Genomic DNA, 24,022 nt, shown 5'->3' with positions numbered 1-24,022 from the left:
TCAAGGCTCCTATAGGTACTGCCATTCAACAGCATTTTTATTAGTCAGTAATGTCTCACATAGACATGATGCATTTTAGTGCATAAGCTATCCAGAGAGGTCAGACAAGTAACTCAATTTTCATTCAGAATAAATTTATTTGATTATATCTGCAAGCCAAGTAACAACCAATTTTAATGTCTTCTGCAATTCACAGTCCTGAATAAACAGAAATTGTGTATCATACATCCTCAAATAGTGAACACTTGTTCAAAGCTTAATGATTTGATACACTCAAATGAGAAATTTTCCTCACACAAATGAATACAACTGATCATATGATTAGTAAATATGTTCCAAAAATGTTGACAAATTATGCCATTTAGACCACCATAATAGCAAAAGTCACTTCTTAAATAAAAAGGCAAACATCTTTTTATTTCATTAAACAGACCATTTTAAATGTGATGAAATTAGCGCAAAGATCATGATGTTGACGGCATGGAGAATGTAAATCATTCCGTGCAGCTTGATTAGTCACAAGTGAAAATAAGCAAAACAGATTGGATACCAAAAATAACCCATTAAACACCTAGAAGCACCAAATCCTGTAAGAGTGGGCATTGAGTTGTTACCCGTTTCAGGCTTGTGACACCCATTTTCAAAGCTTGTGAGTAAAGAGGCAGTAATTACTGCTTCACAAACCCCTTGACTTTCCAGTGCTATATTCAGGATCATATACCAGGTCTCCAAACTAGGAGGAATACAGAACTCACTTGCTCGCTTGCACTCGCGTGCTTCCTACACCGAAATCTTCTCTTCAATCGCATGACTGACACTATGATACAAATGCACCCTTTTTTATTTAAATCAAAGTAAAAACACAAGATATACTTCCGATGTTCCATGGAATGTTTTTCACAACATAAATTAAATCCAACTTTAATTCATTTCAATAAAGCTGTCATTTTGAACTCCAATCAGGTCTATTCCCTTTGAATCTCATGACTCTTCCCTGTCTGATAATCTCGTTCACAACTGCAAAGCTGATTGAGAGAGGAGCAGCAAGGCTGAAGCCACGGTTTCCAAATCAGGTTTCCACTGGAAAACTGCATTGGGACAGGCTTCAGACTCTGCTTGTGATGGCTTACCGCTGCCCTCATAGTCTCTAGAACAGAGAAGAACTTGGGCTCTGTGTCTGTAGTCAGGGGGGTGCTCTCTGACGGATCGCTTGACAGATCGAAAAGCAGCGGAGGATCATGGTGCGTGATGAAAGGCTCAACGCAGAAGCAGATATGAGTGTGGAAACAGGCGGAGCTGTTCTCTGGGTAGAAGTTGGGTGTAAAGAATAATGCCTTCCAAACTGCAGTGCCTGGAAATACAGGGTAATTGTTATAATGTCTAGCAAATCCTCTCACTTTCATATGAATCAATTTGTGTTTGTGTGTGTGAATGAAAAAGATAAACTCACTGTCAGCTGGGTGCCATCTCACAGCGTTCAAGTTAGCATTGCAGTAATGGAACATAAATTCATGTTCAGAGCGTTTCACTTTCCCTTGCAACAGGGGCAGGAGATCATGGCCATCGATGTCTCTGTAATACAAACGATGTATCCTAATTTCAACTGACAAATAGATTTAAAGGGATAGTTCACTCAAAAAATGAAAGTTCTGTCATCATTTACTCACCCTGAGGTAGTTTCAAACCTATATACATTTCTTTGTTCTGGTAAACACAAAGATATTTGTAAGAATGTTAGCAATTTTCATTTTTGTGACAGCATCCACTACCACTATATCCACTATATTGTATATTTTTTGTTCCGTTGAACACAAAGTGATATATTTTGAAGAATTTAGGAACAGAAACAGTTCTGGGGCACCTTTGACTACCATTTAATTTTCTTACTATGGCAGTCAATGATGTCACAGAATTGAAAATTGCTAACATTCTTAGAAACATCTTTCTCCGTGTTCATCAGAACAAAGTAAATGACATGAGAGTGAGCAAATGATGACAGGATTTTCAATTTTGGGTGAACGATCACTTTAACAGCTAGGCTATTATTTATTAAGTAGAGAAACATACTTTCTAACACTTTGACTTTTATATATTATACAGTAGAACTGTTCATAAATCTGCACAAACAGTGGAGGTTATATACTTTATCTCTGACTGCAGTACATATAATAACATCTCTCTGTACTTTGTTTCCACCAGAAACAGTAATCAAGATTTACCCAAAGCCTTGACTGGCAGATCTTGTTGCTAGGTGACACGTACTCACCTGTCGCTGGGTAGAGAAGCACCAGCTAAATTCAATACCATGGGGAAAAGATCCATGTTGCTAGTGGGCTCATCAATGACCTTCCCTGCAGGTATGACACCAGGCCAATAAAGAATCCCAGGTACTCGAATCCCACCTTCCCAATTGGTTGACTTGCCAGCTGCTCAAGAGAACAGAGGGATGGAGCATTTGACATTGTTTTTCCTGATTACCTCAGATATTAAACTGAAAATAATGAAGCTTTAACATAATGCTTTGTTCACTACTGTTGGTAATGGCTCTACTGAGCCTATATGTTGTACTTTAGCCCTACAGTACGTCTTTGGACATGATGTATGTAATACCTCTGTATATGCCGCTAAAACCCCTGTGCACTTCTCCATGGATGGAAATCTCTTCCAGGTGTGGCCCCTGATCTGACGTCACATACACTAGTGTGTTTTCCTTCAATTTTAAGCGCTCAAGGGTCTGCATGATCTGACCTAGGAACAGCAAGAAGACAGTAAACAAATCACAAAAATATAACTGAAGTGAATACCGAAACAGAAAAATCCACATAATAACTACAAAAAAAAATGAAACCCATACTTAACCCCTACATTATACCTTAGACCAATTTTCATATTTACAGAATAATGGTACTATTAAGTATCCAAAGTTTATCGAATACACAACTAGGTACAGAAGTTCTAAATATTTTTGACACTAGGGATGGGCGATATGGCCCTAAAACTCTATCACGATAATTCCTGCTATTTGTTGCGATAACGATAAAAATGACGATATATCCATAACGCCATCCACCGCTGTTTTTTGCGTCAAGTGATAGTAGCTGCATGTAGTCTAGACCCTCAGAAAAACAAATATTATCAAAAAGTAAAACTTACCCCAAATCAAACACCTCCTAAAATATACCTACAGTATTTTTGTAAATATAAAATATAATAGTGAGATTCGACTTCAAAAGGTTGTAGTAAAGAAAAGTTAAATGAACTAAAGCTCATAAACACATCATGTCATACCTAAAACTGTATATATTCTACTGTTGGGTGGAAACGATCGATCGCATCACGCTGTCAATCTCTCTTGAACTGTGTGAACCTTCTCTTCTCACAGCAACATACACTGAATCTGTCTAAGACTCGCGCTACAGAAAGAGAACAGAAAAATGTGGATAAAAGAAATCTAATTAAATAATCCATGCTTTTATACGCTCATAAACGTATTTAAAATAACGTAATGCAAACTCGTTATTTTCTCGTGTGGGCGCGAGCCGCGCATGGGACGCTCCGTTCATCCTGCATATAACAGGCAAGAAATCATATTAAACAATTTACGCACGCGCGCATAACATCTAACGAATGTTTAAATAAATACTTTTAGCCAAACTAAATGTTGTGGTGTCAAATAACTTTCGTTTTATTTAATTCGTTTGTTAAGTATGACTCAACGAATACTTAACAAACGAATTAAATAAAACGAAAGTGAAACTAAACATTAACTCGGATGCATCTACAGTGCCAACCTAAACGAGATTTAGAGCTCGTCTTTTAGTGCAAACTCTTTCTCAGCTTCACGTCCGCCCTCCGCTATACCCGTTTACACTTCACACATGAGCTGTGAATGGGTCTCACAAAGAAATACGTCATCAACTAGAATTTATCGTTTATATCGCGGGAAGACTAATTCCTATTGTGTGGGGAATTTCTACCGGTATATCGCAAATTATATAATATCGCCCATCCCTATTTGACACCAACAGGGCCAAATGAAATTATTTTTCTCTACCTATTCTCCTGTACAAGATATAACTATAGAGAACTGTGCTTTCCTGTAATATTCTCTCTCATGTGTAAGAGGAATAATTTGACAGGAAAGGACAGTTCTCCTTAGTCATATTTGAGTGATGACAGTTCCTATTCAGTCACATAAACATTTTTTTTCTTATTTTTCAAACTGGACCCATTTTTATCAGTGCAAAAGATTTACAGATAATTTCGAATCCATCTGTCCAATGCTTGTTTTTTTTTCAATTCTTTCTCAGTTCAGCTACCAACACAGTATGTTAAGAACGGAAATAAAAACAGCGTGAAAAAGCAAAGTCAAGTCATTCAGTACCTACACTCCAGTCCACTTCCATGACAGCATCACCATAGAGACCATGCTGGCTTTGGCCTCTGAAGCGAGGAGATGCAAAAAGTGCAGTGTGGACTTGGATGAATGAAAAGAATAGCAAGAAAGGCCTCTCTGAATTCCTGTTAAAACGTACTGACCCTGTTATGTTCCATCTTTACGTTATAGTCAGACAATCACAAAGCATGTAATTTGAAAATTATTTATCCCACTAGATATCAGAGATCAGTGTCAGACAGAATGATATTTGTTTTCATGATAGTTTTGACAAGGTTCAGTATAGACGCCATACTAGTGCCTTAGTAAATATTACAGTGCCTTACAAAAGATACCGTATTGCACTGCATGGACAAATTTTCAATCATGAGAACTCTTGGAATGTATTGCATTTCATTGATATGAATGTACATAGGCTTTGTTTTGGTGGACTACATGTGCTGCTGTGTGCATGAGTGAAGGCTATTGTCGAAACATGCACATAATTACAAATAAATGTGAATTATATTTCAAACCCTTAAACATACACATTCAGATTATTAAGAGCTCTCTTTTGAAATTTTTGAACGGTAGTGTATAAACCAAAAACATTGAACATACAAAAAAACAATCATTTTAAAAAGGTGGCACATACCTTTCCAGAAACTCTATCGCCTCGTTGGTCATCCTCTGTGTGAGGTTCTCTGATATAAATGGTTGCTCCACAATATCCGCCCCCCTCATGAGAAAGCAGTTTAAATTTGGAAATGTGTACAACATTAGTTGAAAGAAACCCATCACCATCCCTATCAGGACTAGAACACCCAAAACTACTTTCCTGGGCACAGTTATCACCCCTTTAAAATGTAGTAAAGCCAGGGAGGCTAGACCAATACTAATGGCCTTGTAGGGAATGTGAACATGGGCATGATGGAAGACAGAGCCATGTCCTGGCTGGCAGTCCCGGAGATTTGTCATTATAGTACCGTAGAAGTGATCAAAACCATGAGAGCTAGGATGGTGGCAGTGGTCGGCGCTGTCCTCACAGTTAAGGCCCAGGTGCCATTTTCCTAGAATTTTATTTACAGAAATCAATACAATGACTACACAACAGCACAGTTCTCAGCCTAACAGTCATTTGGTATTCTTACTATGTGAAATGCCTCAGGAGTGACCATAGAAACATGGACACAATTACATCACCACCTTACATTTGCGGAAAACCTTAGCATGAAACCGAAAAACAGTTACGCCATACCTGAAAGCATGCCTCCCTGCTATGGTATGTCACTGGCACCTGTTGTCATTCTTGCTCACTTGTACAATCACTGGCTACTTGTTTTTAGGTATACCTGTTCTATTTAGAGGAGTCACCAGGAGGTGACCAATTATTACCAATATCATGTGCCCCATGCTATTGGTCATTTTGTCTGACAAACTAGTCAGTAGAGATAATAAATTAATGTTGGTGGACTTGCAAAAATTGTGAAAAGGTGCAAATATGGAACTTGCAACGCAGACAGCAGGAACCCAGACACATTTACTGAATATGACGTTATAAATGCAAATATCTTTTTATGATTTTATTTATAAATAAAGAGGTGGTTGAGTTTAACCCTGTGACCTGGGGCCCATTTCAGAAAGGGGGTTTAGTGAAAACTCTGAGTATATTAACCCTGAAATGAGGGAAACTCTGGGTTTTCCGTTTCAGAATGTGAGGTATGTCAAACCCGAGAAAGCGGGGCAACGCAAGCCCATTTCTAAAAGAGAGGTAACTTATACTCAAGAGTCAGTAACCATAGTAATTTACTCTGTGAACCTAACCTGGTCGGGAGCAGGTTTTCTTTGGTAAGCCCAGAGTTTCTTTCGATCTCCTCCCCCTTTTTAATGCGCAAGTGGTCTAACTCATTCATTCATTCATTAATACAGTCATTCATGGCACGCATTTTGATCACACAGAGACCATCTCAGTGACTAATGTCATATGTGCTTTTATAGAGGATCCTGTATGTGAATAAGCTGCATTAATTCATATGGATGTTCTTTGATTTCAAGAGAGGAATTTAGGACCCGAGTGGAATTTTGTCATTTCCCGGTGAAATTTTTATTAAAACTGTACCATTTTTCTTTACAGTGAATTAGATATATCAAAATATATCTCATCCATCCTTACATTAATAACGTCAGCTATCGTGGCCTTGTATTACATCAGATCAGATTCTTTCCCTTACATGTTCTCACAAATGTTAGTTTTCTATGGAGGATAAGAAATGACTTAATAAAGTGTGCAAATAAAGTGCATGAATAAAGAAATTAATAAATACAGACAAATGCAGTGATAACAAACAATTAATTTAGACGTGCAGCCATTCCTACCCAAAACTGCTCCGAGCAGGGTTCAAACCGATGATCACTCTGACATTGACACAAGAGTCTGACACACTAACAAGTGTCCCATACTTCATGACATCTCACAAGGCTCACTAGAGTACTCATGACAAGTGAGAGATAGAAGATTTTTTTTATTATTTCAGATTTATTTCTGTTGTTTCATTAATTTATTCTTTTATTAATTTACTGATGAATTAGTTTGTATATTGGTACATTTATCTTTTTATCAATTTAAACTTAAGTCATTTACACATTAAAGCACATTAGTAAATCCACTGTATGCGGAGCGCCTCGCTCTCAAGCGCTTTCGGCCGCCATGTTGCTTTTTTTTGGGTGCCGTTGCCATGGTGAATCGTAAAATCGGAGCTCCATTGATGATGGCTTGTCGTAGTTGTGGTGCAAGCGCTTAACTCAAGGTAAGTTTGACAGAAACATGGCTAAAACCAGATGATTATATTGCTTTAAATGAATCTGTCCCCCAAGATTATTATTATAAACACGAGCCTCGTCTAAAAGGCAGAGGGGGAGGTGTCGCAGCACTTTACAATAACTCTCTTAGCATTTCCCAGAAGTCGAACTCTAAATATAATTCTTTTGAAGTCATGGTTCTTCATGTTTCAACACCTAATACTAAAGATAAAACTCTTTTTAAATTGATTCTAGCTATTGTATATAGGCCTCCAGGGCACCACACAGATTTTATTAAAGAATTTGGTGGGTTCTTATCAGAACTAGTACTGGCCGCAGATAGACTCCTTGTCGTTGGTGACTTTAACATCCACGTAGATAACGTTACAGATGCCTTAGGAATGGCTTTCAAAGACACTCTTAACTCCATGGGCATTAGTCAACATGTGTCAGGACCCACTCACCTTCGTAATCATACTTTAGATTTAATACTGTCTTACGGTATAAATGTGGACGACGTTAAAATCCTTCAGCAGAGTGAAGACATTTCGGATCATTATCTGGTATTATGTTTGCTTCACTGGCCTACGGCTGCAAATAAAACTCATTGTTACAAATATGGTAGAACAATAACTTCAACTACCAAAGATGCGTTTCTCGATAATCTGCCCGAATTGTCTCAAATCATGAGAAATAACGTTGAAGATCTTGACATTACCACTGAAAATTTTAATTCCACCTTCTCGGTAACGCTAGACAAAGTTGCTCCACTACGTTTAAAGAAGATTAAAAATGGCAGCCCCACACCGTGGTATAATGAACACACTCAGGCTCTAAAGAAAGCGGCCCGAAAAATGGAGCGCAACTTTAAGAAAACTAAATTAGAGGTATTTCGTACAGCATGGAAGGATAGTATTCGAAAATACAGGAAAGCCCTAAAAACTTCTAGATCCGCCTACTTTTCATCACTAATAGAAGAAAACCAGCACAACCCTAGGTTTTTATTTAACACGGTGGCTAAATTAACAAAAAATAAATCGTCAGTGACTTCTGATCCTGTATATCAGCATAGCAGTGATGAATTTATGAACTACTTCACATATAAAATCCAAGATATTAGAGAAAAAATTATAACAATGCAATCAGAAGTGAAACCCGCTGAACAAACTAACTACAGCGCCCTTAAGGAGAAAATGCAATTATTTTATACCGTAGATCAAGATGAGCTGTCTAAAATTATTAGATCATCTAAATCAACAACATGCATACTAGACCCTATACCTACAAATCTACTGAAAGAGATGCTCCCAGAAATTATAGATCCTCTTCTTGGTATTATTAACTCATCTCTGACATTAGGACATGTGCCTAAAGCATATAAGGTGGCTGTTATAAGGCCCCTTGTCAAAAAACCCCAACTCGACCCTAGAGAACTAAGGAACTACAGGCCTATATCGAATCTACCTTTCATATCTAAAGTTCTGGAAAAAGTAGTTTCAACTCAATTATGCTCCTTCCTCCAAAGGAATGACATCAATGAAGAATTCCAGTCTGGATTTAGAGCATGTCACAGTACAGAGACTGCTTTGATCAGAGTTACAAATGATCTGCTATTGGCGTCTGACCGAGGTTGTATCTCGTTATTGGTGCTGCTAGACCTTAGTGCTGCATTCGATACCATTGACCACAGCACACTCCTACATAGACTCGAAAATTATGTCGGCATTAAAGGAATAGCTTTGAAATGGTTTAAATCTTATTTATCCGACCGTTTTCAATTTGTAGCAATAAACAATGAGGTGTCACGCAAATCGCAAGTCCAGTACGGTGTACCACAGGGCTCAGTCTTAGGGCCTCTGCTCTTCGCATTATACATGCTACCTCTAGGAGATATAATAAAGCGACACGGAGTTAGCTTTCACTGTTATGCTGATGATACTCAACTTTATATTTCCTCGAAGCCTCATGAAACACAGCAGTTCCATCGAATAATGGAATGCATAGTCGATATAAAAAACTGGATGAGTAACAACTTTTTATTACTGAACTCGGACAAAACGGAAGTGTTACTTATTGGACCGAAAACTGCTATAAGTAACAACCAAGAATACTGTTTAACTATTGACGGATGTTCCATAAAACCCTCGTCGTCAGCAAAGAATCTTGGCGTTCTATTCGATAGTAATCTGTCATTTGAGAGCCACGTCGCCAACACCTGTAAAATTGCGTTTTTCCATTTTAAGAATATATCTAAACTACGTCATATGCTGTCAATCTCAGATGCAGAGAAGTTAATTCATGCATTCATGACATCAAGACTAGATTACTGTAATGCACTGTTAGGTGGTTGCCCTGCAGGCTTATTACAAAAACTCCAATTGGTCCAAAACGCGGCAGCTCGAGTTCTTACACGTACAAAAAAGTATGAACATATTAGCCCGGTTCTGTCAACCTTGCACTGGTTACCTATAAAGCATCGCGTTAACTTTAAAATCTTGCTTATTACCTATAAAGCCTTACATGGTTTAGCTCCTCAGTACTTGAATGAACTCCTTTTGTATTACAGTCCTTCACGTGCATTACGCTCTCAGGCGTCCTGTCAGTTGGTAATACCTAGAATTTCAAAATCAAGTGCAGGTGGTAGATCCTTTTCCTATCTAGCGCCTAAACTTTGGAATAGTCTTCCCTGCACTGTCCGGGAGGCAGACACACTCTGTCAGTTTAAATCTAGACTAAAGACGCATCTTTTTAATCTTGCATACACTACTCTTCCATAATATAAATCTTCAGAGGGTTTAGGCTGCATTAGTTAGATCAACCGGAACCAAAAACACAACTGATGTACTTGTTGCATCAAAGAGTACAGAACAGTACTCTACTCTCAGCCAGTCTTGTCTCATTGTTCCAAGGTTACCACAGCGAGCAGGATGCAGTTCATGGCCTGACCTGATGGTAGAGCGGAGAATGGGAAGTGGGGACCTGACAAGAGCTGAGATGATAGAGCTGGATAAAGAAGGACGCGGTCACTTGACATGTCTTCACCACAAAATTTCAAATGCTATTAGATTATTAATGATAATCTTAAACTATAATTTATTTTATTATTAAGTTTATTTATTTTATTTAGCCTTGTTGTGCAAGCTCTCTGGAGCTTGTGCAGAGGCAGCAGCTTTTGCCAGAGGGGAACTGGAATCCCCTGGTTGGGCCTGGGTTCTCCTGAGGTTTTTTTTCTCGATTAGAGTTTTGGGTTCCTCGCCACCGTTTGCATACTGTTTTTGCACTATCTGCCTGACCGGGGGGGCTGCTTTAGAATCTTAAAGTTTTACTTAATTAATATTGCATATAGGAATTTATTATCTGTTATATTTGACCTGTGCTTCTCTCTCCTTTATCCTAAATGTGTGCTCTCACTGAGCGTGTGTGTGTGTGCGTACTTGTCTGTGTACGTATGTGTGTGTGTGTGTGTGTGTGTGTGTGTGTGTGTCTGTGTCTGTGTGTGTTGGTGCGTGTGCGTGTTGTGTGTGTGGAGTGTTTTGTGTGTGGGTGTGTCTGTCTTCTGTGTTTTCAACCTTTTCTTGTTTTTGCAGGTACAACTTTGATTGTTTTGCTTGTAGTCAATGTGTCTCATGTACAGCTGCTTTGTAACAATGAAAATTGTAAAAGCGCTATATAAATAAAGTTGAGTTGAGTTGAGTTGAGTTGAGTTGAGTTGAGTAAGTCTTCCCAGAGTTGATAGAACGAACTCAAATACGCTGTCAACTCAATTTCGCATCTCGGTTTTAAACAACTCAAGAGTTCACATTTTAACTGAGTTGGTTGAACCTCCTTATTGAGACGGGCCCCTGTAGGCTATAGCTTCAATCTTTATTTTGTTTACTTCATTTTGAGTACTTTCATTTCCTGAATATAGCCTTTGAATGCATACCACATACCATTGTGTCTTCTGTGTGAAATCAACATCTTTTTCAGTTGTTGATGCCAGCAGGCTGGTTTCACAACTGACAATCTTTACAGCCAGGTACAAATCGCTGCATATTTCAGGTGGAATGTCCACTAGTGGCGCATGGGTTTTTCTCCCTGTTGATGCAGGTACATTCAAGGTTATTATTGATGTATATCCCGTGGCAGATAAATGTCTGATTACTGTCATTACTGTGAGGATTGATTGTGTTTGGCTGAGGTAGATAAACTTGTTGATTACTTAAGCATAGCTCCAATAAATGAATAAATGATCAAAATGCTTTAGTATTTTGTACAGATGCTGTTTATTAAAAAAGTGCAATTATTCCAAGCGTTCCGAGGCTGAAGGTCTGTCTTAAAACTCCGATCCGGACCGGCTGCGCACAATGACAGATTAAAAAAAATTGCCGCTGGAACAGTGGAGTTATGCCAACTTCGTTTTTTGAAATCGCATTGGCTTCTGGTGTCTTGTGACTAGTTGTGTCATTACGTTCGCCTACATTATGAAATGGCATTGGAAGTCCCGCTCCGACTGCGTCACATGCTAACCTCTGGAGCACGATCATCGGTAATTAAAACCTTATGTGCTCATCACACAATGATATCGTATGCTTCTAGAAGATTCCGAATGTAACGTGACCTGTTTTTAATGTTTTCATACTGTTTTTGGTCAGTGTTAGCAATAAATACCCGTGGCTTGTATTTGCTTGTTCCGTGTTTTATATGGTTGGGAAGTGGGTAGGTTTAGGATTAGGGGGGGAGTGGGGTTAGGTGCTCTAACTGCTTCGTAACTTTTAATAAAACACATTAGAACGGAGAAAAAAACGTGCCTCTAGTGGACATTCCACTCGAAAGATGCAGGGATTTGTACCTGGAGCTACATATTTCACGTTGTGCAGAAATGTAGGCAGAGGTATGTATTTACAATGAGCCTGGGCTGGCTAATATATTTAGCAAGATTTACACAAATATGGTTGCTGTTGTCTGTCCCTCTAAAATCCATACAAATAGGTTGACAGCACGGATTTGTTTGGAACTATTGAGCGCTCCATGAACCACGTGACCACAAGGTGGCGAGATCGAGTGTCGCAACTCTGTTTTTCAATGGCTCTGGAAAGGACGAAACATCCCTATGATGCATCCTTCTGTTTGACAAGCACCCTATGTAGGGCATGTGTCACTTCTGGTTTATAAACCAACAATCCAGTTGTTGCTAGGATGACAAAGGTCACTTTACTAGTAAAATAGTTAAAGATTAGTTTAATACTTAGGGTTCAAGGCAAGATTTTAGCACCCAAACATGCAATATTTGCCAACCATTTTACAACAAAACGTTAAAAAGTTAAACTGACAATAACATTAAGAGGTGCAAACTATTTTCCTGTTTTTAAATAATAATATTAATTCCCAGAGCTTTAACTGATTTCTAGGAACAGGGAAATTCTAACTGTGAATGTTAACATTGAACGTGAAGTGTAAAGCATATTTAGTCAAAAAGGGAATGTTTGCACATTGTGAATTAAGAATAAGAATATAAATTCTGTCATTTATTACTCGCCCCCATGTCGTTCCACAACCGTAAGACCTTCATTCATTCTTGAAACAGAAATTAAGGTATTTTTGATGAAATCCGAGAGCTTCCTGACCTCCCATAGACAGCAACACAACTACCACTCTCAACACAGAACTTGAACGGCACAGAAAGTTAATAAAGACATAGGCCGTTTCTCAATTCCAAGAACGCAAAGAACGGACTTGTGTCCTTGCTAGATCGGACTTGGCAAGTTCAGACTCTATGCAAAAATAAATGCTTTATTATAAAGTGTATGGAGTTTGTAAAATATGGAATATAACAAGCGAATTATTTAATCAGTAAAACGTCTTGGTTACGGATGTAACCTCGGTTCCCTGATGGAGAGAACGAGACTTTGTGTCGAACCGACAGAATGGGGTTTGTCTTGAGAACCTATCATCTTCTGAGTATTTAGAAAAGGCCAATGAAAATTGGCGAATGAAATTTGCATGCCGGGCTCCTCCCCGGATGTCCGGGTATAAGAGGGAAGCCGGCGTGCTCATTCATTCACCTTTGGTCTGAGGAGCCTAAAGCATCCTCCCCCGACCGCTGGGGTGGGCGGCCAGTGTTGTGGCATGAGGGACACAACGTCTCGTTCCCTCCATCAGGGAACCGAGGTTACATCCGTAACCAATCCGTTCCCTTTCTGTCGGTCTCTCGACGTTGTGTCGAACCGACAGAATGGGGTTCCTATGTAAGACGCCACAGCACTGAGCCGCGTCACAATCTCCAGCGGAGCGACGTTGACTGGCCTGGGCGAGTCAGACGAAGACGCTAACGTGAAATTATGACCATCCAGTGGAGAGGAAGGGGGACCCAGAGCTTTACCACAAAGTTGGGAAGCCCCTGCCACCGGCCGTCACGGGCGGAGGCCTAGTTCTCTAAATGGCGAGAAGCCGCCCGGCACCGTAAGGGCCACTGGGTAAGCATTATTCCCCCGGGGGATAAACGCTGCAGAGACCACTACCTACTGTAGGGAGGAATTAGTGGAGACACCACATGGTCTCACCATCAGGGGAGAACTCATGGGAAAATGTGCGGACTGCAGGAGTTAACCGCAAGGTGGGAGTCCACCTAGGGAGGTCATGGGTTGCCGAGGTGGGAACCATTCATGAGGATACATCAGACGGAACAGCCCATGGATGGGGGGTTACCACATCTGGAGCACTAGGTCCGGTTAGAGCTATGTGGGAGATAACTCAACTGTTCCCCAGCCTAAGGGGTCAGGGCTGCTCTGCCCAGCCTGCCCCGAGGAAGGTGCTAGTGATGGATAAATGCCTGTTCTTTACCCAGTGGGGGAAAGAGGGGAGGCGTAATAGCCACTGATCCCCCTAAGGAAGGTGGAAGGGCTTTCGCAGGCGTACGCCCTACCGGCTGCCGGTCCTACACCTTGCCAGGATGCGGGCTGACACCGGTTCCGCGAGTAGGTATTAGAACCTCACGGAGTTGTTGGGCATAGCCCAACCCGCAGCTCTGCAGATGTCTGCTAGAGAGGCGCCCTGAGCCAGTGCCCATGAGGAGTGACCTCACTCCCAACGGGCAGGGGCGAATTGAGATCAGTATGCCCTAACGAGGGCATCCACGATCCAGTGCGCCAGCCTCTGTTTGGAGACAGCCCTCCCTTCTGCTGACCTCCGAAACAGACAAAGAGCTTCTCAGAGCTTCTGGGCTCTGCGTGCGGTCCAAGTAGAGGCGCAGTGCGCGTACTGGACACAACACGGAAAGGTTGGGTCTTCCTCCCGGTGGGGAGCGCCTGCAGGTTCACCACCTGGTCTCTCGGGAGAGTGGTGGGAACCTTGGGCACGTAGCCGGGGCGGGGTCTCAAGATAACGTGAGAATCCCGGCCCAGAGTTCTAGGCAATCTGTGGACACAGAGGGTGCTTGCAGATCCCCTACCCTCTTGCAGGTGAGCGCCATCAGGAAGAATTATCAAGACTGAGAAAGAGCGGCAACTCCAAGAGGCTCGAAGGGGGCAGGGCCTCTTGAGGCCCGCCAACTAGGTCGCAAGAGGGTACGGAGCGCGGATAAGGTGGTCACCCTCTCGCACCCCTTAGGAACCTAATGACCAGGTCGTGCTGTCCCAGAGGCTACCCAGCACTTGGGTCATGATGAGCGGCCATAGCGGCTACATACATTCCCAGTGTGGAGGGGGAGAGGTTACTCCCCAGTCTCTCTTGAGGAAGGGACAGCTCGTACCCGATCAAGCAACTCCGCGGGCCTTCTCCCGAGAAGAGCACCAGGACGAGAAGAGGCGCCACTTATGGGCGTATAGCCGCCCAGTGGCCGAGGCCCTAGCCTGAGTGACGACCCAACCAGACGGGGGTGGGTCACTCAGGATCTCCTCGTCCCATCTAGACATAGAGACCAGGTTCTGCCTGGGATGCCGTAACGTGCCCCTTCCCCTGGGGAAGCAGTTCGCCAGGGGGAGCGGCCAGGGGGGAGTTGTTGTCAGAGCCTTAGCTCCGAGAACCAAGTCCTGGTTAGGCCAAAAGGGGCGTAACTAGTACCACTTGATGCTCCTCTTCCCTGGCCTTGCACAGGACCTGTGCAATGAGGCTCACTGGGGGGAAGGCATACTTCCACTTGTCCCGCGGCCAGCTGTGTGCAAGGGCATCTGTGCCAAGGGTTGCCTTGGACAGGGAGTACCAAAGCAGACAATGGGTGGAGTCCGGGGAGGCAACAGGACCACCTGTGCCTGGCCGAACTGCTCCCAAATGAGCCGGCTGCGCAGTGATGGAGTCGCCACTCTCCGCGAGGCGTCGACTGATGAGACAGCGCATCGGCTGTCTGGTTCAGGTCACCTGGGATGTGTGTGGCTCGCAGGGAACTGATCACCTGCTGACTCCAGAGGAGGAGGCGCCGGGCGAGTCTTGTTAGTTGCCGTGAGCGAATGCCAAGGATATACGCAACAGCAGCTGTGCTGTCCGACCGGAACAGCACGTGCTTTCCCTGCACGAGAGGTAGTAGCCTCCTCAATACAAGTAGCACAACCAACAACTCTAAGCAGTTGAAATGCCAACGCAGGCGGGGGCCCGTCCACCGCCCCGACACTGCGTGCCCGTCGCACACGGCACCCCAACCCTGCAGGGAGGCATCCCTAAGGGGACCCCTGTCCGCAAGAAGGTCATGGGAGACCAGGGGGTTAGGGTGTGTCGGCAGAAAAGCGTGATGACCATACGCCTGCTGCCGGTGTGCCACGCTCTCCAAGGAACTTGACTCTGTAGCCAGTGTTGGAGCGGTCGTATGTGCATCGACCCGAGGGGGACCACCCCCGCCGAGGATGCCATGTATCCCAGGAGCCTCTGAAATTGTTTCAGGGGTCCGCTGACTGCCTGAAGCTTCAGGCAGTTCAACACTGATCGGGCGCGCTCTGTAGTCAGTCGCACTGCCTCTGGGAGGCCGCGTGGCACGGGTTTCCTCGTTGCGGGTCTCGCGCCCCCCGCGGGGGTGAGCAAGGTTGCTCATGAGGACAGAGTCGAGTTCCATACCGAGAAAGAGGACGCTCTGCACCGGGGAGAGCTTGCTCTTCTCAGTTGACCTGTAGCCCCACTGATCTAGGTGCCAGAGCACCAGGTCCCGTGTGTACACAACAGATCTCGAGAGTGCGCCAAGCTGAACCAGTCGTCGAGATAGTTAGTACCCGCACACCTCCTTCCCTAAGGGGAAGGAGGGCGGCTTCCACGACCTTCGTAAAGACTCGTGGAGACAGAGACAGACCGAAGGGGAGGACCCTGTACTGATATGCCCGTCCCTCGAACGCGAACCTTAGGAACGGCCGATGTCGAGGGAGGATGGAGACATGAAGTACGCGTCCTTCAGGTCGATTGCCATGAACCAGTCCTGACACCTGACGGATGTCAGGATGCGCTCCTAAGTGATCAACCTGAAAGGCAGCTATTGTGTAGGTGCCTGTTCAGAACACACAGACCAAGATAGGGCGCAACCCCCTGCCTTTCTTGGGGACAATGAAGTACAGGCTGTAAAACCCGTTGAACATCTCGGCTGGTGAGACGAGCTCGATCACTCCCTTCGCCAGAAGGGTGGCGACCTCGCCAGAAGTACGGGAACATCCTAGCCTCTGACTGAGGTATATCAGATGCCCTGAAACTTGGCGGGCGTGAGGCGACTGGATCGCGTAGCCGAGACGGATCGTCTTCCCTAGCCAGCCTGACAGTCTGTGAAGCCGGACCGGCTCCCAGAAATGAGACAGGGGGACTAAAGGTACGATCTTTTTCATCGTCCCCCCAGGGGGTGGTTCGATGGCTAGCAGTACGGATTCCTTGCCGGGGGACGTCCCCCGGGGAGGAGATCGGCTCTGCTGTTTTTCCTTCCTGGCGACTGCGCAGCTCAACGCACTGTCTGACTGAGAATGCTGAGGGCTGGTGTTTATAACGGCAAACTCGACATTACGTCATGGCGAAGTGCAATGTCGAGTTTGCCGTTCACCGTCGTGCAGAGGGTGGGAGCGGCTGTGATAACCCAGAGACAGAGGAAACTCTCTTTTTTGAGAGAAAGTGGGCGCCCGGGGGGGGCCAGCAGATGGAGAGACGGGGCAGGATCCCTCCCTATCCGACTTCCCAGCGATGTGGCTGGGGTCGGGCCTAATGGTAGCCTCGATCCCCCTGAGGTCTTCCCATGAGGGCCGCTTCGCCGCGGCTGCTGATGGGGCGATGGTCAACTCTTCGCTGTCTCCTCCAGGGGGGGGGGGCGGCTGAGCGGGGGGCGCCAGAGCTGGAGGGCGTCGAAGAGGACCAGGGCTGCTGGGAAGCAGACAGTGCATGGGACTCGACGGCCGAGGCGGCCGAGTCGCGGCACGGAGGACTGCTTCTTTACTGTCGAGAACCCTCCGGGGGAGGCCGCGTGCGGGTATCACGCCCCCGACGGGGGGTGAGCGGGGCCGCTGCGGCTCGACAGTAACACCAACCAGCCCCCCCTTGCGAGACGGGTGCGTCGAGAAAGCGAACCTTCTCGGCGTTACTCATCTGCGCAAGGTTCGGCCAGAGGAGTTTCTCATGGACCACAAGTGTGGACATCGTCCGACCCAGGGCCCGCATGGTCACCTTGGTCGCCCATAGAGCGAGGTCGGTGGCGGCGCGGAGTTCCTGCATAAGCGCTGGGTCGGTCTTACCCTCGTGGAGCTCTCTCAACGCCCTGGCCTGGCAAGAGCCATAGCGTGGAGAGAGGAGGCAGCTTGGTCCGCCGCAATGTAAGCTCTCGACACCAGAGATGCCGAGACCCCACATGCTTTAGACGGGAGTCTAGGTCGAGCCCCCCCAGGTGGCCGCCGCCTACGGGCATGAGTGCACTGCGGCGGCATACTCCACCTGGGGGACATCGATGTATCCTCTAGCTGTCTCAACCTCGAGGGAAGAGAGGGTGACAGAACTTTGTTTGACATGAAACGTGCCGGAAAGGGGGCGTTCCAGGTCTTACTAAATTCCTCATGCACTTCCGGTAAACACGGCACTGGGGGCGGGCGCGGCTTGGAGCCGCGCTCAAACCCGAGGCGCCATGTAGCCAGCCGCGAGCGCCAGAAGAGGCAGTGCGGGAACTGCAACCCAACACTCACGGCGGCCCGGGAAAGCATGGCTGACATTTCGACATCCGCTTCTTCCTGGGCTCGAACCCCCCGAGGGAGGAAGCCCAAGGAATCGTCGGAGTCGGATGGCAGTACGTCACCCCCCGATGCTGCAAGAGACATCTCATCATCACGCATCGTGTCCGAATACGTGATTGAGGAATAAGACTCGTCTGACCGTCTCCTGGGGAAAGGTCAGACGAGCGAGACGAGGCGCGAACGGTCCATGAGCCATTGGCTGGCGGATTATCGCTCACAGTAATCCTCATATCACCCTCGCTGCTTGCCGTAGCGGACGGCAGGGCCGTAGTCCTGCCGCCACGGAACGGGGAGCAAACGAGGTGGTGGCTGAGTCCCGTGGGAACACAGCCACCCGTGACGCAACGTCTGAATCATCACCGCCCGCAGTGCGGGCAGGACGTATCCACAACATCTGCCCCAGCATACTGGAAGCAGGCATCGTGTCCGTCCCCCTCCTCGATGAGTGTGTTGCACCCATGAGAACAGCGGGACAAGCCACGCTGGAGAAATTTGCTCTTTTAGAAAAGGAAATTTGCTCGAACACCTCCGGAACTGCCGAGACGCCCAGGGGAGAGTCACTGCAGGAAGGGACCGTCCGCTGTACCACGTCGAAGATTCCAGCAGCAAAATGATCACCAAAGATCGTAGAGAAGCTCATCAGATGCGTAGGCTCTGAAGAACAAAAGGTGAATGAATGAGCACGCCAGCTTCCCTCTTATACCCGGACATCCGGGGAGGAGTCCGGCATGCAAATTTCATTCGCCAATTTTCATTGGCCTTTTCTAAATACTCAGAAGATGATAGGTTCTCAAGACAAACCCCATTCTGTCGGTTCGACACAACGTCGAGAGACCGACAGAAAGGGAACCATTTGTACAGCCAAGGAAGTTCAACCTGCCACATGAGCTACTCTTACAGTCCTACTCAGCTGTCATTGAATCCGTCCTCTGCACTTCCATAACTCTCTGGTTCGGCTCAGCTGCAAAAACTGACCTTCGAAGACTTCAACGGATAGTCCGGATTGCTGTGCGTATCACTGGCACAACCCTCCCCACTCTCCAAGAACTGTACTCATCCAGAGTGAGTAAAAGAACTCGCAAAATCACTCTGGACCCCTCACACCCAACACACTTTCTCTTTGAACTACTGCCGTCTGGTCGGCACTGCAGAGCACTGAGCACCAAAACAGCCAGACATAGGAAAAGTTTCTTCCCTCAGGCCATTTACTTCATGAACAGTTAAATGTTCTCCTACTGTGCAATTAAAACATGTGCAATACACATAATATATTCTTATAGGCAGACTATATATTTATTATACATACATGTATGTTGTTGATATAATATTCAGCTATCCACATTCCCCTGCATAACTTGTATATAACGCAGTATAATTTGTATATAGCACATATGTACATACAATATAATGCCTAATGTCTTTTTGTCTAATATTGTCATTTTGGTCAAATGTGTATTGTCTCTCACATATTTATTTTTACTTTTTGATACCTGTGCCTTGTCACTTTTTTAACCTGCACTGGAAGCTTCTGTCACTAAAACAAATTCCTTGTGTGTCCAAGCACACTGGCAGTAAAGCTCTTTCTGATTCTGATTGTCGAACGTATGAAAGTATTATGACAAATGACCTACAAAAGAATCTTCACAGAGATACCACAGAAGAACCATTTTTGATTCCCCAAAGAACCATTTACTCAGTGGTCCTTATAAGACCCATTTATTTATTTATATAATCTAAAGTACCCGTTTTTACTACAAAGAGCATTTTGCAAAGCAGTAAGTTTCTTCAGTCAAAATAGAGTGTATCCGAGCAAACATCAGCATGTCATGAATAACAGGTGGCAGTGACTTACAGCAAAGGGCGGTGATTCCTGGTCTTTGCTGTACAAATAGTGGTAGTCAAGCGATAAACACGGGGTCATGGGTAGCAATTTTACATGATAGTAAAATGGTTGTAAATTCTTGGTTAAACCAATATTTTTATGCACACTCTAGCTTTTCAACAAATGCATCATGTGATCATGTACTCGGTAAACACATGTTCAATATACTGTATTGTAGATTGCCACCTTGTAGACCCAATAATTAACATTTATTGGCACATAAACAGATCATGGATACAAAGCATGCCCTGTTGCGGATGATGAAATTTGTATAACACCTCTCCATAAAAAAAGTAAACTTGGGGCTTTAGTTACTCCAGAGGCATTTAACAGTGAGATATCTTACTCTGTTATTGGAAAACTAAGGTCAGTAACCTAACTGCCATCTGCAACCGCATATACTGTACTAATGTATATCTAGGATTACACTACAGGTCAAAGTCACTAAACTGAAATGTTTCTCTTCAAGTTAAAATAGTTTCATCTGAAGGTATAAGCTTACGTTTTAAAAACTATTTTTGCATTCAAACATGTCATTGTGAAAAGATATTACTTTATTTCGTCAGACAAATCAAAAGTAATTAAACATGTTTTTAAAATGGATGACTTTGACTAAATAATAAAGAACAAAAAAGCACCCAAAAAGAACCTCACACTGTAAACCCTGATAAGTTAAGATAACTCAAAAGATTTATGGAAACTTATTACCTTTTATGTTGATAAACTCAATTCCTTTGAGTAAAGAACACTAACACATAAGAACAGTAAACTCAAAATAATTAATTTTGAATACTTCACTTTTCATTATTCCATTTTACATTTACTTGAATTTCACTTTGAACAATTATCAATGTTGTCATGAAGGACCAACTGCCAATTACTGTTGTGGCATTGCCATCTTACTACTCCCGTTGTAATCTTGATATAAATACATAAAATAACAATTTATTTAGAGATTTACTCTCATTATCTAGTCCACACAAACCATGGTGGGAATCGCTCTGATGTAATTGGAAGATATAATTAAAATATTTGAGATAACTGACTTCTTATTTTTGTGTCAGTGGAACTCAAAATATCAATATCGTTAAACACACTTAAAAGTTTTAGGATAAATTAACTTTTTCAGAGTTTTGAGTACAGTTTGCAGTTTGCAGTTGAGTTTATTGATTATTGAGACCTTAATATGATGGCTAATAAAATGCTAAGAGAAGAGTTATTTAAGTTGTTGGCAAAGGGTCTCCGCTAAAGATAGCAAAATATATCAGTTTGATTTTGGAACTTTCTTTATTCGCAACATAACTATTCTAGATAAAAATTTGGAACTTGCTCAGCTTACCAATTAAAGCTGTAGCATAGCCTTGCTCTTTAGCAACCCTGGCAAAGGTGATTTCCTCGCGTGGAAGACCACCTGATGATGCAGAAAAGAGATACACTCCCATGCGGCCATTCCCAACCATACCTGTACTCTCAACAGAAAATACAGAAACAAAAATCATTGTACATTCCATGAAAAATGTACACCAACATTACTATATAGACCGATCTCATAAGATACCACAATGAGCATGATAAATTTTGATCACACTCTATGTATTCGTATTCTATGTGATTATTTTCCTCGTTATTATTATTAGTAGAAGTAGAATTACTTACAGCAGCTCATTTTGTAGTTTTTAGAATTACTTAGTTTGTAGTTACTTTGTGGTATTAAAGATTAATCACTAATCATTACTTCTCAATTACAAAAAAGTGTTCAGCAGTCTTTTAAAAACAGCTAATTTCAGCAGAACTGCAGGTGCAGAAGCTCCAGGTCTGACCTGATCGGATGGGATATCTGCCTGTAAGGAAGGCTGCCCTGCTGGGGGTGCAGAGTGGAGCAGCAGCTATATGGTGGGTCAGTTTGACCCCTTCCTGGGCCAGTCTGTCAATATGAGGCGTCCTGCAGGCCAACACAAACACAAAACAATTCAATCTCATAATTATTTGAGATGCCAGTGGGATGCAGAAAGACAACTTAATTAACTTGTCAAAAAGAACTATGAAGCCATTTTCAAACCATCTAATAGGGAAGTCTTTCGTCTTGATCATATCAAAGACAGCATTTTTTTTATCTAAAAAAATGGCCTTGATGTTTCATGTACCATTGTAATATAAAAAATACATGCATACTACTTAACAGCTAATATTGTTAAACATTAATATAACATACCAAGCAAACTAATGGGAAATTGCAACAATTCGTAATAAGAAAAGAATGATATAAACCTAAGGCTTGTGTTCCCATAGCAACCAAGGTCTCCAATTCCTAAATCATCCACCATCATTAGGACAAAATTAGGTTTGGTAGCTGTGTCTGGATTAGCTGAACAGAGAATCAGACCAATAGTGCATATGATCCAGGTAAAACACTTCATCATACGTCCTGAAAGAGAAAGCAACCAACATGATTAGAAATGCATGCAAACAATAAACAAGATATGGCAGTAGTGCAAAGCCAAAGAGCTTGTTCAGTAAAACCAGAAGTTGTGAAATACAAGAATGTGTGCAATGGAAGTCATGAACTGTGTAAGAGTGGGTTAAATCATATTTCACTTTGCCCACTTAAGTGCATTGGCCGCGCGTGCACCCCATCTATATGTAATCCAATTTCATGCATTCTTAACTTTGGAAATGTTGAACCATTCATTGCGTTTTCAAGATGCATTCTTTTCCTAAAAACGGCAGGTGTGCTTCCCTACCTGCTGCACCCGGGACGAGAGAGAAATCATTAAGCCACTGACAGACTTGCTGTAGTTACGTTACTGAACAGTGCATAACATGCTTCGCTTTGAAAGAAGATACATGACATAAGGAAGTAAAGCATAGGTCACGTGTTTAGTTGGTTAAAGATTAACAATGTAGCCTAATGTTGACCGTAATTGACAGTAATGTTGACCGTCTATGTAAAATCAAGACTTTTAAGCAACTCTATCGAATTACTATTTTCATTTACATCGTCTCTGCGTAAAAACTATAGTGGTATTCACAGCCGATGGATATTTAAAAGACGTGTTTTACCACACAGATAGACAAACATCGCCACCTCTTGTATGTTTTTGGTATAGGCCTAAAAGAAAATCGCACTTCGGGTCCGGATTCTGTGCTCCACCTTGTTTCAGCACAGACAGAAGATTACAAGCACATTACAAGATTGAAAACACAGTTTCCATTGTCTCGTGTACTCTTTACATAATATGTAGCCTATATCTTTCTTGTATAACGTAGAGAGTAAAGAGTAGCTTCAGAGTTGATACTTCGACTTTCACTGCCCATTTTCATGCTAGTAGAGAAAACTGTTTTTATTCATTTGCATCTTCACATTATAATTGCAGTATTTTTATTGTTTTATTTTATAGATGGAAAAAAAATCAACGTCAAACAAATAAAGTTTACACTTTGACCTTTAACTTGTTTTCTACAACTTTGTTTTTCAAAATTACATTTTTAGTGTACACCAACGACATGTTAATATTTATTTTCGCAAAATTATTTTGCTTTATAGAGTACAGTTAATGCATTTTGTATTATTCAGTAAAATAAATAAAGTAGTGTACTAGAATCGTATTAAAACATTCACTATATTTTGAGAATTTGCGTTTAAAAGCATCGAGTGCTCTGAGTGCACTGTGGGCTGCTGGTCAGCAGGGGGTGGTGCTGAGCTGTCTTTATCATTCCAAAGCCCTTAGTTTGCGTAGGCCTATGTCTTTAATATCTATTTTAACCGTGTGGGCATTTCTGACTTGTTTGTTAATCTGTTACAGTGGTTGCTTGTAC

The 24,022-nt window shown here is 43.2% G+C and overlaps 1 protein-coding gene across 1 annotated transcript; it reads right to left on the bottom strand.

Annotated features, from left to right (window-relative positions):
* Nucleotides 1-113: 113 nt before the first annotated feature.
* Nucleotides 114-23,048, bottom strand: sts (steroid sulfatase (microsomal), isozyme S). The gene is made up of 10 exons (XM_057332763.1): nt 22,948-23,048; nt 22,475-22,631; nt 22,027-22,148; nt 21,546-21,668; nt 5,031-5,445; nt 4,385-4,521; nt 2,611-2,748; nt 2,267-2,426; nt 1,451-1,572; nt 114-1,351 (listed from the first exon to the last, which is right to left on the bottom strand). Exons 2-10 carry the CDS (start codon nt 22,624-22,626, stop codon nt 966-968), a joined length of 1,755 nt encoding a protein of 584 aa, XP_057188746.1. The 5' UTR covers nt 22,627-22,631; nt 22,948-23,048; the 3' UTR covers nt 114-965.
* Between the last annotated feature and the right edge of the window lie 974 nt (nt 23,049-24,022).

The sequence above is a fragment of the Triplophysa rosa genome, linkage group LG4, assembly GCF_024868665.1.
Source record: "Triplophysa rosa linkage group LG4, Trosa_1v2, whole genome shotgun sequence".
Classification (NCBI taxonomy): Eukaryota; Metazoa; Chordata; class Actinopteri; order Cypriniformes; family Nemacheilidae; genus Triplophysa; species Triplophysa rosa.
This window is presented reverse-complemented; position numbering and strand designations above follow the sequence as displayed.